This window comes from Mytilus edulis, chromosome 7 (genome assembly GCF_963676685.1).
Source record: "Mytilus edulis chromosome 7, xbMytEdul2.2, whole genome shotgun sequence".
NCBI classification, from domain to species: domain Eukaryota; kingdom Metazoa; phylum Mollusca; class Bivalvia; order Mytilida; family Mytilidae; genus Mytilus; species Mytilus edulis.
Window position 1 is genome coordinate 39,721,159 of NC_092350.1, and position 19,786 is coordinate 39,740,944.

General features: G+C 31.2%; 1 protein-coding gene across 3 annotated transcripts in view; it reads left to right on the forward strand.

The window, feature by feature from the left end:
• Nucleotides 1-19,221, forward strand: part of LOC139481431 (vesicular glutamate transporter 1-like) — a 61,405-nt gene extending 42,184 nt beyond the window's left edge. For all 3 annotated transcript variants that reach the window (XM_071264758.1, XM_071264760.1, XM_071264759.1), the window contains exons 5-12: nucleotides 1,879-1,966; nucleotides 4,290-4,376; nucleotides 5,128-5,264; nucleotides 7,502-7,651; nucleotides 9,506-9,635; nucleotides 11,272-11,382; nucleotides 12,822-12,949; nucleotides 16,793-19,221. In XM_071264758.1, coding sequence (XP_071120859.1) covers nucleotides 1,879-1,966; nucleotides 4,290-4,376; nucleotides 5,128-5,264; nucleotides 7,502-7,651; nucleotides 9,506-9,635; nucleotides 11,272-11,382; nucleotides 12,822-12,949; nucleotides 16,793-17,227 — 1,266 coding nt within the window. In that variant the 3' untranslated portion in view covers nucleotides 17,228-19,221. The remainder of the gene's footprint in view (nucleotides 1-1,878; nucleotides 1,967-4,289; nucleotides 4,377-5,127; nucleotides 5,265-7,501; nucleotides 7,652-9,505; nucleotides 9,636-11,271; nucleotides 11,383-12,821; nucleotides 12,950-16,792) is intronic.
• Nucleotides 19,222-19,786: the final 565 nt, after the last annotated feature.

The following is a 19,786-nucleotide window of genomic DNA, read 5'->3' on the forward strand; positions in this document are numbered from 1 at the left end:
TGAACAAAAAGATGTAAGGTTTGTGTTAACGAAACAGTAGCCTAAGAACATGTACAACCAAATCACACCAGGCATACTAGTATATTGACAGTATGTAACACGAACAAATACTCGCACACTTCATATACATCTTCATTAATTTTTTCTTTCCCGTTCTTATCCCATTCAAATAATGATTGATGCCATTCATGTGTTAATGAAATGTGAAAATATGAAAATAATGTGAGATATAATTTGAAAAGTCACACAAGATCATCCAAGGTTTTGTTGGGTTCGTGTTGCTAAGCCTTAAATTGTCTAGTATGTTATGTTTCTTAATAGTTGTTTACCTTTTCTTCTAGTTTTGAGTTTTGCCATTCTACTTATGAATTTAATATTTCGATGGGAATTTCCGCTTCAGTTTCACTGCACTGTCTTACAATTAAATTTAAAAATAAAGACATGTAGAATTTAACTCATGATCTTCAATAACTGAAAAACTTAAGACAATCTATGATATAAATACATAAAAGTACACATAAGAAAGTTGCAAAAAACACTTAACCCTAAAAAATGGTTTTGAGACTGGTTTTTAATATTTATATACAGTTTACTCTAATTCATCTATTATATATATTTCAATCAATAAAATATGGTTGTCTCTTTACCTCATTCGTGCTGCGCTTTAATATCTTTGTTATTCCATGATTTAAAAGACCAACAACGTGTAAAAAGGAGAAATGCTGACGGTTTCTTTCCATTTCTGATACATTGTTTTTCATTCTAGTATAAAGGCTTAAAAGGGATATTAAAAATACATTTTTCACTTCTGTTATGTATTCCATCTGAATGCTTGATGCTTTCCCATTAGAAAAGTGTGTTCAGTTTATTGTATGAATAAGAGCAAGATTAATTTGCAGCCATCAATCTTACCTTTGAGAGACAACTCATTTCGGATTAGGATTACAAAGATTATATTAAAATCCAGGAATGCTATATACATTCGAGCATTATTATAATCAATTATTAGTTTGATTCTTCCGTCAGCAGCTTTGTAACAGTTTGGTAAAATTAATTTCAATGTAAAACGAGCGGGATACTACATTTATTGTTGTTGTGTCACGTGATTTCCTTTAGTTCTATTGAAAATGTTGCTACTACTGTTTTTATCGTTTCAAATTATTTAACTGTGTGTCAGTTTGACATTATTTGAAAACAGTGTTCCAGCTTGATTGCATTTTAATTCAATTTTAATTAACTACAGACGTGTCAGTTGTAATTTAGTCTTCATTAAAGCGACGCGTTAAATTAACACTGCGAATAAAATGATGCATCTTTTATCGCTATTGGATATCATGCCCTGAATTATAAAAGGGCCAAATCGTATTAGAGACAATTCAATTTTCATTATGTAATATCTTAATCTATTTTCCCATTATAATTTAACTCAAATTCATTTATTTGTTACCACGTTCAACAAAAAAGATAGAGTTGCACAATAGATTAATCTTGGAATTTTAAGTTTAAAAGGAAAGAAATCTAAAGGGATTCATGTGATTTGGAAAACAAATTATCCTTTTTCATCATGCTTTTTCTAAAAAGTTTCATAGAAATGCAACAACATATCATTAATTACGATGCAAATTTCATTTCTATTATACAAGGTTGACTCTACGATTAACATTTATTTTCATATGCGATGCAGAAAAATAAATTTTATTTGCTCACAGCCAGCTTTAATTCACAAATAACATTGCAACAATTTAGAAGTGTTGTGTAAACTATAGAAGTGAACTGTTGTTCATTGAATTTACATTCCCAGTTGAAATTCACAATAAATAAACTCTTTATAAAACTCAATCTGTTCATTTCTGCATTTGAATAATTGTATTTTAATAGGGAGTAACTTATCCTGCATGTCATGGTATTTGGCGACATTGGGCTCCTCCACTTGAACGTTCTAAACTAGCAACCATATCATTCTGTGGTAAGTTTATCATTATAATAATATTATATGTATCACAAGTAAGTAAATATGCATGAACTTAGAGTCTGTTTGGATAATTGATATGCATACATAATCGAACACGCGAAACAAACACTAGAAGATGAAGTGGGTCTTAAATATGACTCATCAAATGAAAATAGACGAAAATACAACACGAACCTGATTCCAAATGACATGTTTATAAACGATTGCTGCAAACACACATTGCTGAATTTAGTGGTGCATTTAAAACTTCTGCGTAATGATGTTTCATATCGTCAATTCGTAGACATTTAGAACGAGGAAATGGAAGAGAATATTTGCCTCATAAGTACAGACAGGCTAAACTAGACTCAAATAAAAAAGCAGATTAGACAGTCTTCTTGGAACAATGAATCGCAAAAAAAGACATTTGAGTGGGAAAATCATACTTCGGGTACAAGAGTACACGTATTGGACTTTGATGAATATTCCAGTCGAATATGAGCAACTTTTATAAAAGACCTCGTAAACGCTGAACTGAGAAACAAAAATACGTTACCATAGAAAACAAAGATTTGATAGTGTTAAAATATAGAATTTGAACGTGTCTTTTGATAACCATGGCATATAAGAACAATGACGAAAAAAAATTCATAGTTTTAATCATCAAATATGATGGAGTTAAGTGCAAATCTATTAGAAAATTTGGAACAATTAAATGCCGAAATGTAGACAGAATTCCTGAACCTGGATTTAACTAAATGAGGTGATAAGCGTAGACAAAAATTGCCACGATCATCCCTAGTTTAGGAAAACCAGTTGTGGTTGATTATTTTCCGTACGATACTCTTCTAGACCAGAATTTAGTCATTTTACCAACCTATTTGAATTGACTACCGCGATCTGTATGGTGTAGGAGCATCAAGTCTTCTGTAGCTAAATTATTCAACTCGAGGATGAGTAAGAGATTCGCGAAGGATTTCGAGAAAGAATGAATTCTTGTAAGGATCAAAATGGTGTTTTTGAAAATTCATAGCATACGATTCTACGAAACTTAAAAATAAGCTTCAAGTTGACACATTTCCAGAAGGTTGCAGATTTATCGAAGGCTTTCAACTCTATGGATCATTCAGTTGTATGGTATAAGTTGAGAACTCTTGGAATTAGAAGAATGCTTCAAGTGATTCAAAGTATTTAATCAGGATTAAAGTGTTGAATTCGAATCAACGAAAAATTCACAGACTGGTTTTCAATCTGCAAAGGGGTCAGATAATCATGCGACCACATTGTTTGATATACTTATCAAGAACCTTTTCCCTCAGATTCTATCACCTCAGATTCTATCAACCGGATAACAGTCAGTGAACTGGACTTTTAAGGTAATCATTGATAAGACCAAGCTCTTTCACGTCAGAAAATCGTCACTAGTGCGTAGTGACTTTGGTTTTAAGCTAAAAGGGTACGCTATATGCTACCTATATCAGAGATTATCACAAGTAGACACATTTGATTATTCCGTTAGTGTTAACAAACAATTCACAGAAGGTATTATTGGTTCCAAAGAATTTCAAACTGAATATTATGGATTATGAAACCTACACTAAACTCTTCAACTGTAGTGTATATGTCATAATGATGTACATCAACTCAAACCAACGATTATGCTGTCGGTGAATAGAGCTTAAACAATTCTAGAGCATATGACTAAACTTGGAATTTTATAAAGGCTTGAACCTCCTTCCCTGTCCAATCTTTTTTTTTAAATGTTCATTTCTCAACAATTAAGACCGACCATTTGCCTGTATGAGATGCGACGTGTTCCCGCTTAAAATTGAAACGATAACACGGAATTCTTGCAGAAAGACACTCGCTTGAGTATAAGACTCAATTATACTCCACTGCTCAACATAACAATTTACCATGTTTATAGACTACTACACCATATATAATTAATATCTTACATTTCCATCCAATAGAGACAAACTTTTAAAAAATTGTCTTGTACAGGAATAAAAGTAGTTGCCGAGTTCTGTATTTCTAATTTTAAGATTCGTACACAAAATTTACCACTAAATTTAAATAACTAAAATACTAACTAAAAATGACATTCAATTTAACAAATATTATTCTTTGCATTATATCTGTTTTATTTTTGTAGAACAAAGTGCGCAATAAGTTTTGGATGTTAGCCTCAAAAGAAAAGTTTAAACAAAAAGATTATTTCTATTTTTATGCAGTTAAACAACAAGTGATCGATATTCAAAGATACTATAATTAGTTAATCTATAAACTTGTTACTAAATGTTTTTAATAAAAAATATGTCAAAACTTTTATCTACAGGTTCATATGCTGGTGCAGTTTTGGGAATGCCCCTATCTGGTATATTGACAAAGAATTTTGGTTGGCAGTCTGGATTCTATGTTTTTGGTAACTATTTGTTTTGATAATATTGTTTGATTTTTATTATAATTATTTTAATAATAATGATACTCACTTGTAATAATAATTATTATCATTGTTTAAATAACTTTTTTGTTTGATCTTATAAAACGTTTGAGTTTTAATCTCCTTTCTGAAATACGTCGAGACAATGATTATCAAAAGAACGTTCAATATCCAAAGTACACTGTATGTTTAGTGCGCATCAAAAACCTGTCAAACTCTATGAGAATAACAAGTTTTATCAAATTCCAAATAAGCTTAAAACACTGCTATTCATATAAAACCCTTCTTTTTGGAGAGCAATAAGGAGGTAGTTGCCGATTACGAAATCATTAAATATTTTTTTAGGCAAATGAAATTTGTAATCAAAATACACTATTTAAAGCACCCAACTGCAAGGTACTAAATCACAAGGCAGATGTCCAAACGCTTCATGTATCTTCAATGCGAAATACTGCATATAATATTTTCATGACCGGTTCATTGATTTCTTGTAAATGACCAATAAAATTATATTTTTAATCGTATTGGTATGTAAGTATTTTCTTGAAATTTTTAAGATTGCAAACTATCGATCGTGTCTCTTGGATATTATTAGCTTTAAACTAGAAATGTTGCTTGGTGTAATTTTACAGTTGCTAAGAATTTTATAAAGGCTTTTAATTTTGATCTTTTTTAACATGTGTTATTGGTATCAAATTGGATTGTATGATTTTTTTCTTTCTTTCTTTTACAGGTGCTATGGGTATCATATGGGCTATAATTTTTTGGTTCTTTTCTTTTGAAAGACCAGCGTGCAATCCTTATATATCTCAAGAAGAACTTATTTATATAGAAACATCAATAGGTGAAAACACATCACTAACAAACAAAGTAAGTCTAAGAACTTAGATCAATTCTCACATCTTACTTTTGTTTTATACTTTACGAGCTTTGACAAGATTTGTCTATCGTTTAATCTTTAGGGAACTCTAATATAATCTGAATAACAAGACATTTATCTTTCCTGTTCTTTAAAACAAAGCTGACACGACAACAACCTACTGTAAAAATTGAACATTACATATTCCAGTTCTCAGATGTTTTGTTATAGAATTTCTATCTTTCGAATCGATTGATAATTAAATAATCCCGTTCTTTTCCGATTTTATCACTCGGTGTCTGGCAAATATCTAGGAATACAATGAGTTAGTATAATGTCTATTCATGACATTAAAGAGTTTTATGTTGCCATCAATAGTATTTTGATTTGATTAGGTTCCACCATTAGGAAAGTCGTCCAATACATTTTGCTTTAAACACAATCGAGAACACTCCACAACAAAGAAGGACACATATGGAATTGTTCGTCAAGTTGATTTAATTAATTAAGTCTTATCTTCTGTAAAGTATATGAATAATATTCAATTGGAGACTTTTGGGATTTTTTTCATACTCGGATTGTCTGTTTTCTTTTGATAAGAGTTTACAATACATGTTATATTGGACATGAAATTCCCATCTATAACCGCATGATTTAGAACAAAATTTTAGATTACTATAAAACAAAAATGAAACAGGATACAAGCTATTGATATCAAATACAAACAAGACGTTTTGAATTTCATGTTTTCACAAATGAATGCAAAAAATATATTAAGCGCATGCTATAATATTTTTTTTTAATATTTTCCTAATATTATAAAGACTGCTACGATATATCTACATATCTAGGTACAAACAACATCCAATTCTATAAAATCTCTTCTTAACAAAGATATCAGATTAAAGATTTGGTTACTAGTCGCGCGTTTCGTTTACACAAGTAAAAGGGCGAGGAAAATTCTAAACGAAAAGTCCCTAAGCAAATGTCAAATTCAAAAGCTCGAACACATAAAACGATTGGAATACAACTGTCATATTCCTGATTAAGAATAAGAGTTATCAGTGACGCAATTTAGTATAGTCAAAAACAGTTAAAAGATTAAAAGGTTAAGGTAAATAAGAAAAAGTTGAAAAGCATTAAAACAAAAAGTTCATAAAAATTGTGCCAAATACAACAAATGCATTAACCCCATTTTTTGCTAGAATTGATTTGATGTCAGTAGAATAATTTGTATATTCATATTTTCAAAAATGGTTTTAACAATGGCATTGGTAACCTTATATAGTCTTTAGATTCGGTTCTAAGAAAAATAATTTGGATCTCAATAAAGAAGCTTCGTGTGACATTATTAAAAATCTAAGCTTTTTAGCAAACATTAGTATGGCTTTTTTCAAATTTGCTTGTTTTGTATTAAGGTTTTTAAAATGACAATAATTCTAACGACATTATACCAGATAATTGCTTTTGACAAATTTGAAGTCTAAAAAGTGCAAAATTCAATTACATTATAAATGAATTTCGCAATTATACTACTGCTTAGCAATTATTTCAAATGAAAGCAAGAGGTTTCATTCGTAATAAAATTAAATTTGAAAATTATACCACGCATGACGAGGGATATATTCGAGATTTAAGAAATATCGTAAATACATTATCTATAAGAAACATAGTTTTAAAAGAACGGCGAAAGATACCAGACCAGTCAAACTCAAAATCAACAAATAAACTGACAACGCCATGACTGAAAATGAAAAAGACAAACAGACAAATAATAGTACACATAAAACAACATAAAAACTAAAGACTGAGCAACACGAACCCCACCAAAAACTGGGGGTGATCTCAGGTGCTCCGGAAGGGCTAGCAGATTCTGCTCCACATGTGTAAAAATATGCAAAAGGACCACTTTTTTTATTAAGTTGACATCAATGAGATGCATGAAAAAAATAACGTCTGAACACTTTTCGAAAATTTACTCTAGCTAGTTGTTTTAAAAGGCCATTTGATATCTTTCGCCTCTCTTGAAGATGATATTGTTTAAACGTAAGGTAAACTGATATATATATAATTATATATAAGAAATGACAGGCAAAAGTCAGTGAAAAATTAACCTTTCCTTTTCGAAAACAGTTAACCGTTAAGTTTTATTAACTTGAAGGTAAGAATTACTGTGAAACAAGTTAAAAAAAAAAAAAAAGCAAATGTGTGTGGTACAAAACGTTTTATTGTAATTTTTTTTTTACAGAATATGAGAACGCCATGGTTAAGCTTTTTTACATCCATGCCAGTATATGCTATAAACGTAGCTAATTTCTGTAGAAGCTGGACATTTTATCTGCTTATTATTAGTCAGCCTATGTATTTCAAAGAAGTTTTTCATGACGATGTTGCCAAGGTAAATGTAATAAAATTGCACAGGTAACACTATAAGATTGTTAACGCTTCACAAAGAAAAAACCGATCACAATCCGATAGATATGACTTCAACATTTTTATGCTTTGAAGATGATGAATGTTATACACACAAAAGAATACCGATCGCATGCACATTGTCTAAACGGTATATACTTTACATACACTTATAGTCATTATATTTGGTCAATATCTATCATCTTGTTTCATCATCGAAGCACATCGATTGTATTGTCATTAAACTATATGTCAGCAATACTATATAGGTTACTTTTCTGTAAATGTCACATGTGATATTAAAAGACTTTGAATACTGAATTACTCCTGCACATGCTCATTTGAAGGATGAGTATGTCAATTATGAGAATTTCTTTATTGGCACCTCATTTATCATGCTATGTATTGTTCTAAAATCAATCTTAATATTTTACAACTTTTGTTACCAGTTTTTAGAGCAAAGTTACCGGAACCTAATCAGTCTACCATTTATTTGATTAAAATTCCATTTCGCCAGCACCTAATCAGTTTATAACCTTGTCTGTTTTCATTTGCTTGTCATATGAAATTAAACTCACCTATTAATCACTATATCAAGAACGTAATTCGTGCAATAGCATAACGAAAATTAATGCCATCATTACATTTTTTCTCCTAATCCGATTCCGGAGCTTATTGTTTTACACCTAATCCGATTCTAGAGCTTATTGTTAAGCTTTCTCGCACTACTGTACTTATGAAAGTAGATGAATTCAAATCCTACATCCTTTTTACTAATTAATAAGTAATTAGCCGAAAGTACCTGTTGACTCTGTTCGTGCGTTAAGTTTAGCTTAGCCTCAATGCATAACCGATTCATCTATTGTAAGAAAAAGTGTATTGTAGCTTCGACATATCTAATCAAAAGAAAATAAGCAGAACTGATTAGAAATATGTGGATTCGTTTATTTTCATGGATATCAATTTTCATGGATTGCTGAAAACTTGCATATTCGTGGAAATTTGATTTCGTGGTTTTGACAATCACTTCATGGTTCACCAGTACCCACGAAACCCACGAAAATTGGTATCCTACGAATATAAATGATTCCACAGTAACTATAATGTATAGCACAAAACAAACATTATAATATGAAATCGTACTGTAATCGGTAAATTTCAATATGTGTTCGTGAAGTTTACGAAAAAGATAAAATAACGAAAAAGCAGATTTCAAAGAAAATTTAATATGGAGAGTCATTTAAAAAATGGCAAAATCACAAACTCAACCATATCAAACGAATGCAAAACAACTGTCACATTCCTGAAAAGGTACATGCATTTCTTCATTTGGAAAATGGTAGATTTAACCTAGTTTTATAGTATTTTAAGTAATATTGTTGTTGCATTGAATAAAGAATTCAATTCTCAAAACAACAATTATTTGGGATTCTTTTTTAGGTCTTTATTTTGTTCTGATGCAATTAAACATCTCATCCTTTTTTGCCTTATATTACTTCTTTACCAATCATCGAATTTTTTTTTTTATTTTATTCACAGATATTTTTACAAAACCATAACTCAACTGTTTTTTTTCTTTCATTTATGATAAAAGAAACTTTAGAAACTTTCAGATGATGTATGATCTTTCGCCTTTCAAATTTATTTTAGTATGATCATTTGAATAATAAAAAGAATACAAAAATACTATAACTAACGGAAGATCCAATACAAAAACAAAACATAGGTTTTGTATTGTAGCACATTTTAGATTCGACAAACTTAAACTATAATAACTTAGTATTGTACGAACTAAAACTTCAACAATACACCTGTATATATTTTTTTCCTCGTCTTTTAGAGTGGCATTCTGTCGGCACTACCTCATCTAGTTATGGCTATTATTGTGCCTATTGGTGGACAAATAGCGGATAATCTACGACAAAGACATCTTACCACTACTACTGTTAGAAAAATATTCAATTGTGGAGGTAAGACTATTTTATCGAAAAGAAATTTTCTCTAATTCTTACCCGATTATCATGACCTATTGTTCATTTTGATTTAATCAACGCGTGAATCATTTGAACTCAGTTGTTCATTGGTCAAAATTTCATTATGACGTTAAATATTCAATTCCCATTGTGAAGACATCACAAAGGCGACCATGCCTGATGACGCCAAGTAGAAAGAACAGTTTGTTCGACACAATGATTAAGATTGTCTGTATATCGTATACAATCTTGAAAAAAACAGATTCCACAACCACGTCTCGTGCAATACAATCTCGACAGTTAAATTTTAATTTTGAAAAGATAACTGTTTCGAGTGGATAATTATCGTATCACACTCTATGCAGTGGTAGCATCTGTATTTATATATAATGATAGACATGATATGCTATCTATGTATAGAAAGCTTCATATTTGTTCAGTCATTGTATTTGATGGAAACATTTTCAGATAGAGAATTATAAAAACTTTCATCCAAAACTGCATATTGCCAGTTCATTATTTAAAATTAAGTTGAAACTAAAAGAGTATATATAATGGTTTTCGACGTGAATACAGTTCATACTGGTGTGTTATTTTCTCTTCTTCCCTTTTTGATGATGAAGTCATTTTAAATACGTAAATGCGAATATGAAAGTAGGCCAGTTATTTGAAGAAAAATATATTATGGTTTTGATAATGTTCACAGTTATGGAATAGTATGTCCAATACTTCATGAAAGGCGACCTGTATATTCGGCAAAATATTTGGACGGTCACAGAAAAAGGATGTGTTGTAATGACTCTTGTACACAGCATTTACCTTTCCATATACATGACAACGGGCTTATGTACAGTAGTTGTCAGTTGTTTATGTAATTTATACGTGTTTCTCGTTTCTCGTTTTTTTATATAGATTAGACCGTTGGTTTTCCCGTTTGAATTGTTTTACACTAGTAATTTGGGGCCCCTTTATAGCTTGTTGTTCGGTGTTAGCCAAAGCTCCGTATTGAAAGCCGTACATTGACCTATAATGGTTTACTTTTATAAATTGTTATTTGGATGGAGAGTTGTCTCATTGGCACTCACACCACATCTTCCTATATATATTTACAATATACATTCCCTTTGGTTTTCCCGTTTGAATGGTTTGACACTAGTAATTTTGGGGCCCTTTATAGCTTGTTGTTCTGTTTAAGCCAAGGCTCCGTGTTGAAGGCCGTACATAGACCTACAATGGTTTACTTTTATAAATTGTTATTTGGATGGAGAGTTGTTTCACATTGGCACTCACACCACATCTTCCTGTATATATTTACAATTTACATTTCCATCGTTCATTGCGCATCTATAAACCAGAAAAGGACCTCCCTCGAAGAAGAAATATGTATTATAATGCCAATTGATAGCATATTAAGGATTATGGCTAATAAGGAAAAATCGTTTCCGTTTGAGCAGAATTATATATAAAGGTGAAATGTTTGATAGAAATTAATGTATCTGAGACTCAGACAAATAATTGAATTGCTTTTCTCCTCTAACTGTAAGAACCTTTATGATAGATTTTGTAAAAAAAAAACTTCAAAGTATTTTTTTTATAGCATTACTATAAAGTTGGAGATTACTTACCTTTTCAGGCTTTGGACTAGAAGCTTGTTTTCTATTGGGTGTTGCTTTTGCACGTGATAAAACTGCAGCAATGGTGTGTTTGACATTAGCAGTTGGATCAAGTGGTTTTGCCATTTCAGGTATGCATGTCACATAGTCAGAATGATTTATCATTTTTTGCAACGGACTTTAGTCTTATTTAAAAGCATTTGCCACAAACGTAATGATTCCAGCAAATAATGACTTCATAGAATTGTATAATTGATTTTCACAGAATCGAGTATTTAATGTCTTTTTGATTGGAAACAAAGCAATAAAAGTTCATATCATTGTGAAATATGATGGCTATAAAAGTATATTATAAAGTTTTAAAACAGTATTGGATTTAATAACCGAGTGTGCTCCGTGAGATTTTTATCAGATGATAATGATGACACTGCATTTTATTTCCAAAAAAAAAAAAAAAACATTAATAATTAAAATAGATAATGGTAATCGTTATGTCTTTTTTGTACGTTCGACAGGCTTTATACAAAGATAGAAAAAAGATGTGGTATGATTGATAATGAGATAACTCTCCTCAAGAGACCAAATGACATAGAAATTAAAACTTTAGATAAAAGCAACAGTAGTAAACCTTTGTTCGAAATTCATAAATCGATAGAGAACAAAACAAATCCTGGTTACAAGCTGAAACTGAGGGAAACGTATCAAATATAAGAGAACTACGACACAACAGAAACATAACACCAAAATGTAACATATAGGTCACGTACGGAACAAAGCCCATACCGCATAGTCTGCTATAAAAGGCCTTGAAATGACAATGTAAACAATTGAAACGAGAACACGAACAGAGTTTATTTTTGTCGCAATATAACGAAGAATTACGTTACTACCTGAAATAAGAAAAAGCATCACCTCTCAATATCGATTTCTATAGTATGTATAACCGTACTAGAAAAAACATCATTGAATAAATTGAATTACTGGTAAGACAATAACAATCAAAACCAAGGAGTAAACAAGGACTCAAAAAACTAAAGGCCATTTACATCAACAGTTATAATTAATAAATAAGAAACAACACGAACTCCACTAAAAACAGGGAATGAAATCAGGTGCTCCGGAAGGGTAAGCTTTTCCTGCAAGGATACGGCACCGGTCTTGTTATTTATTTGTTCAGTTCGGTAATGATGGAATTCTGTAATTTCGACAATTGTTTATTCATTGTATGAATTAGAGCAACATTAGTCAATCGATTTTCAAATCTCGAAATCGAATAGCAAGAGACAGATCAAAACAACAAACACAAACTCAGGGAATCACATGAACCCTAAAAAGATCTTGCATACTGAATATCCTGGACTGGTAATAACTGGAAACAAAATATTGCATAAGATAGGTTTAAATAAATGTTTAACCTCACAAAATATAGGAAGCAACTATGTTCTAAACCGAAATCAGTATGGCGGCCAAGCAACAGGGAAAAATGAATATTTCGTCTGCAAAAAACGAATATGATGCAACTTCACTATGAAATGTAATATCCTCACCTTACTTGTACTGTATTTTTCAGGTTTCAACGTTAACCACCTTGACTTAGCACCACGTTATGCTTCCATTTTGATGGGTCTATCAAATGGGATTGGTACACTTGCAGGAATGATGTGTCCAGTTGTTACCGAGTTGTTAACTAAAAAAGGGGTAAGAATTATTAAACCATTCACACAAGAAAAACAACGGTCCGATTTGTTACAAAACAATAAACATTAACAAATATATCAGGTAGCAAGCATCAACTACAACTCAAAAACAGACTCCTGGCTTGTTATTGGAACATTCTCAACGTGGCGGGGAATTAATTATCAAAAATGTCAAAATGTCAAAAATAGGGTATAGTAGTCAAAAGATGTTTTTTGTTTTGTTCAACATTTTCGGTTCATGAAGGTGTGTGCAAAATTCTTTTCGAAGGTACATAGAGTGGAGTGGTCTGTTCCATTTTTAGTTTGGCGTCGGTAGGATTATACCTTTTATAGCAAACTGTTCTTACATTTGTCATGTATCATCACTTTTGCACTTAAATGATATAAGGATACATACATTCTTTGATGACTGTTAGTTACTAAAAGTTTATGCTGTGAATATATTTATTTTTCGTGGGTACCAATTTTCGTGGAATTTGGAAACTTGCATTTTCTTTGATATATGATTTCGTGGTTTTACCAATCTCTGCATGCAAAGCCTTTAGACAATTTGCAATTGGTTGAGCATTTGAATTCGTATTTCACCTGTACCTATGAAACCCACGAAAATTGTTATTCAACTAATTAAAATGAATTCAAAGAGGTTAAAAATTCGTAAGGCACTGTTGACCTTAAGTTATGATGTTTTGATATGTTCATACTCTACAAATACACCCATGCATATTTGGATAATCTTTGGAATAAGAATATGGTCAATGTTATAGTATTTGTATTTATTTGGATGACAAAGATTTTTCACATTACTGTTCCTGGTGAAGTAAGCTCTAAAGTGCGCTATCATCGCACAATGTAGTGTTTGTGTCTGTATAACTGTCAGGGGAAAAAACGACTAAATGTTTTAATGTATGAAATGCAATGTAATCAAACAAAATAACTGCTTTAATCTCAAAGTTAATTTTTTCTTAACCCAAAAAATGTTAGCTAAACCATACGTCACATTTGTCCAGGAATTCTTTGTAAAACCGGACATTTACATATGACAACTACGGATGCTTTTGAATGGACATTATTAAATATAATGACCGCATCTATAAATTTTTATGAATATAAATGGACCTTGATGAAGTCAATTAGGTAAGTTCATCAAAACAATTAGTCCAGACTGATGTTGATCATTTTATAATAAAGAACTCATTATTCATTGATTAACCCATCAGAGATTCGAGGACAAGTCAAAATGCGTCAATAAGCGTTGTGTCACGTCTCTTTCTTGTCTATAATTTAATTAATTGTTGGTCAGATTTAGCCTAAAGTTCAATGATTCTTTGATGATGTTCTATTAAAATGTTATTCAGTAAACTGAAATGGTTTTTTTCCTGTCCACATATTTCAATACATGAAGAAATGTGATCCAGACTAACTTGAACAAAAGCTTCTTATTAGTTTTGTTCTCAAGTTAATTACTGTACGGGCATTTACTTCAAATAACGTAGATATTAAAAATACAAATGCAAAATAACATAAGCAATAAAACTTACCGTAACATTGATTAAATGTTTGACTTCAAATAATCAAGCGTTCTTCAAGCATACTGCGGATATTTACTTGAAAATCTATTAAAAGCAGCACTAACATTCATTTACCTAGATTTGGGCATTTTAGTTTTACGCGGAAAACTCTTATACAAACAACGAGCGAAGGTGAAAATTTTGTTCCCTGTTGTTAATTTTCCTCTTCTTTTTGGACAACGTCAATATGAAGTCAGGACATTCGCTACCACAAATAACTTATAAACTTTATATCATTCTTTCATAGATTCAAAGATGTTGTTTTTTTAAAGTGATAAAGATTAAAAGACCATGTTGACTGCTGTATATTTGATATACTTGTCTATTATGTCTGTTTGTTTTGTTCACGCATCGTTGTCAATAAAACGGAATTTGATGCAACTGCCATACAAGTGAGAGGTTTGGCTAGATATAAAATCAGGTTCAATCCACTATTTTATACATAAAAAATGTCTGTACCAAGTCAGGAATATGAAATTTGTTATCCATTCGTTTGATGTGTTTGAGGTTTTGATTTTGCCATTTCATAAGGGACTTTCCGTTTTGAGGTTTCCTCGGAGTTCAGTATTTTTTGTGATTTTACTTGGTTTTTTTTTTGTTGTTGTTTGTTTTGTTTTTGGTGTGGTTTTTGGGTTTGTTTTTTTTTTTTGGGGGGGGGGTGTAATTTGGTTGTACTGTTTTATGATTTATGCTTTGGTTTAACTTAAAATAAATTAAAATCAAATCATTCAATCAACGACTGTATGCTACAGATTTCTTATAAACAGTTCTGTTTATTGCTACACGTGTAGTAGCACGTGTAGTCGATTTTGAATGAGCAATAAAACACTATCAATCAATTATCAGTCTAGTGAATCAAATGTTTTCGTTGATTTTTGTCGTAAATATAGACAATAATAGTGCATTGACTTGACATATCAACGATATAAGGATGAGGCTTAGAAACGGGGAAATGCGAGGCTGTGCCGAGCATTTTCCCCGTTTCGGGCCGAATCCTTATATCGTTGATATGTCAAGTCAATGCACTATTATTGTCTTTATACTGCAATCTAAAAAAAAAACATTTTCAATTGTTGTTTATTGTGTTAATGTTATTTTTTTTTATTCAAATATTGGGAAAAATCCCCCTTTAAAAAGGCCTCATATCACACAGACGGAGAAATATTAAACACGATGAAATGTACATCATTACCGCAATCAATGGTGAACGAATTCGTTGCAGACTAAAATATCAACAATAAACATAAAACATAATGATTTATAGGTTGCAAACAAATAAATATTAAAAATTGAAATATGTTTTCCCGAAAATTGCAAAAGAAACAAGTTTGAGTCGTTAAACGCATCGTTGTTTACATTGAAAACAAGAACAGGTTGTAGAGGTCGTATGAATAATTAAACATAATTTCGACAATTTCTATTTAAATATTCATGAGGAAAAGTGATATCAGGTCAGTGACTGTATATGACATAGAAATATATGGTCAACGCATTTTGACTGCTCAAATAGAACGAGTGCAGTATAAAGACCATTATAGTGCATTGACTTGACATATCAACGATATAAGGATGAGGCTTAGAAACGGGGAAATGCGAGGCTGTTTCCCCGTTTCGGGCCGAATCCTTATATCGTTGGTATGTCACATCAATGCACTATTATTGTCTTTATACTGCAATCTAAAAAAAACATTTTCAATTGTTGTTTAATGCGTTAAGGTTATTTATTTGATTTAAATATTAGGGAAATACCCTTTAAAAAGGCCTCACATCATGCTCGGGGAGAAATATACAACACAATGAAATTTACATTTACCTGTTGAAACCAACACTCGATGGTGAACGAAATCGTTTGAGTATGGACTTAAATATCAACCATAAGCATAAAACATAATGATTTATAGGTTGCAAACAAAAAATATTAACAAATTAAATATGTTTTTCCAATAATTGCAAAAGAAACAATGTTGAGTCGTTCCACGCATCGTTGTATGCATTTGAAACAAGAACAGGTTGAAGAGGTCGTATGAATAATTCTATATTAATTCGGCAATTTCTATTTAAATATTCATGAGGAAAAGTGATATCGGGTCAGTGACTGTATATGACATAGAAATATACAGTCAACGCATGTTGACTGCTCTAATAGAACGAGTGCAGTATAAGTGATGTTACGACGTTCGAGTAAGTTCCAAAGAATGAAATATTCAAACATTGTTTAACATATTTGTTCCATCAGCAAGCTAATATCTTACAAAATGATATGATTGTAATTTCAGACTGCAGATGAGTGGCAGAATGTCTTCATTATAGCCAGCGTGGTTCATTTTCTTGGAATAACATTCTATGGAATATTTGCATCCGGGGAACAACAACACTGGGCAGAACCACATGGAGAAGATACATGGAGACCGGAAGATACACTTAAACCAGATACAACTGGAAAGTTCTTGTCTTACGGTGCGTTCCAAGAACAAACATCTGATTACAAAGGACCAAACAATGGAGTTATAGCAATGAATGGAAATGTCGGAAATGGGCACACAGGCTTCAATTCATCAAATTATTCAAAAGGACCACGTGATCGAAATGACGATACATCACAGTCCTCGTTTGGACAATATTCATTCGATGGACCAATGTATGAAACGAAAGAAGAATTAGTACAAGTTCAATCTAGGGACAGATATTTAAGTGAGGATCGTGATTTATGAAAAAAACTTCTCTTAGGAATATTACATGTACGGAATTTAAAAACAAAACATTTCACGTTTTCTCTAATATTTCATTATTATTATCATTATTATTAACAACGATGCTTGCTATCATAATGTAACGTTTATGTTCAATCTAAATGTTTCAAAGTTTAAAACACTCTTAGTTATAATTGTTTCCGAGTATATAACAATAACACTCTAGAATACAGTAAAGATCGCACAGTAGTTAGATATGAGGAAAGTTCATAGAACTTGTTACGACCATCAGAGATAATAGGAAATAGATTTAGGCTGCATTGTTTTTGATAGTAGAGGGGCATTGAGTTTTATGATCTGTGCGTCCGTTCGTTCGTTCGTTCGTTAATTCGTTCGTTCGTCCGTCCGTCCGTCTGTCCCTCCCGCTTCAGGTGAAAGTTTTTGGTCAAGGTAGTTTTTAATGAAGTTGAAGTTCAATCAACTTGAAACTTAGTATTCATTTTACTTATGATATGATCTTTCTAATGTTAATGCAACATTTGGGTTTTGACCTGAATTTCACGTTCCACTGAACATAGAAAATAATAGATCGAGTGGGGCATCCGTGTACTATGGACATATTCTTGTTATAATGAGTATCAAGAAAAGAAATGTAAATTAATCATAAATACTATTAACACCAAAAAATTGAAGTCAGTTAAAGTGCATATCTTAATTTTGCAAAAAGAGGAAAAAAAACATACTTAACCTACACACCTGGGTTTGATAAAAAAAAACTTTTCACTTTCTGAGAAACTGGACCATAGACACAACTTTTTCAGACATAAAATAATCCGGTCGTTGCTTACATTTTGTCACTTCTAGTAATAGCTTACTGTTTGGTAAAATAGCATCAAAACAATTACTGTAAACCAACTTATTTTCGCGTTTAACCCTTTCTAATCCTCTTCGCGGCTATTAGATTTCGTGAATTTCTAATTTAATTCAAGTAGTTACATAAAGAAAGATCTAAGTTTTACGTATTCGCAACAATGTATATTCGCGTTATTTTTCTACTCGTGAAAGTCACGAAAGTAAATCGCTCGCAAACATAGGTTGGTTTACAGTTAGGTGACATTTATGTGGATCAAATCTCCTTAATTTTGTTGGTCTAGATGTAAGTAGGCCTAGTAGTTTGTTTAACGATGTCATTTTATAGATTGACCAAGATGAGCTTACCTACGGTTGCATGATCGAGATTATATGACCGGTGTTTGTTTTTTAACAGTAGTAAGTGGAGATTAAGAATGGTTATGCCAGAAACGAGTGTTCACATCTAGAACTATTTAGGTGTTCTAATCTAGAACTATTTAGGTGTTCCAATCTAGAACTCTTTAGGTGGTCTAACTTAATTCTTTTGGAGACAAGATATTTTTCTTGAAATGTATCTTCGATAGTTATTTACAATGTATACTGTTATGTTTACAATTGTTTAAGTATTATAAAGTATTGTTCTTCGCGAAATGTAATAACTTGCTATAGTCATGCTCGAATTATACAATTGTTATAGTTTTGTTAATTCTTGGAAATGCTTTTCTGTAATGTTCTTCTTATTCTTGGTGACGTTTGATATGATATTCTAGTCATGTTTATTTATTATTGTTTTAGGTACTTTGTAGATTTTTATCATTGTTACTGTTTTGTTAAATGTAAATAAATATACATAATGAAATATATCATATACAGTTTATCTTCACAAGTCGTATGGTTTACGTCTTAATGGACTGGAGTACATCAAATTTTCATACTAAAATACATATGGAATTTTTTTCATAGAAGAAAACATTCTTGAAAAATTTCGTTAGTTGGCATTTTTTATATTGGGTAATTTTGCGATGTGAACATACTAACTAAATATTAGAAATTTTTCGTCAATACATGCATAACTTATAATACGCCAATTAAAAGGTATTTAATATATTTACCGGTATCGTATTGAGAAATGTAGAATTATGCAAATAAATCTTTTACAAATCTGAAGTCTTAAACTTTTTAACAAGTAATCATTATTTCTTGTCTTTCGTGCAACAATAGAAAGTTCTTAATATACGTTTGTAAAATCACAAAGATTTGATATGTATTTCATAGACATGAAATACAAAAGAACAAAGTTCTGTGATATTCAGTTTATAGTTTTTATTATTCCTCAAGGTAGCAATACACAGTTTTGCATTTTGGCCACGGTGGATTTTTTAAATATGAAAGTTATTGTGCAATCAAATTCATGTTTAGACAGCTGAGTACTAATTTGGCTTTCAAAGGTGGATTATAAGAAAATCAAGATTATTTTTTACATGTTTTATGGCCTATTTTCTGTTTGACTCTCCGTATTTTCATAGCTAGACCGACCAGGTCCAGCAATTAATGTCATGTTTACAAATGAGATGAAAGACGTATGAATTTTCTTGAATTTCTTGATAGATATATGTAAACAGTTTCAGAAAATGTATTGCTTCAAGCGATTGAAATTCTACTTCTAGCAAAAATTATGGGAAATATGTAACATCTTTTCTCCCCTTTTTGCAATATATTACAACAGAT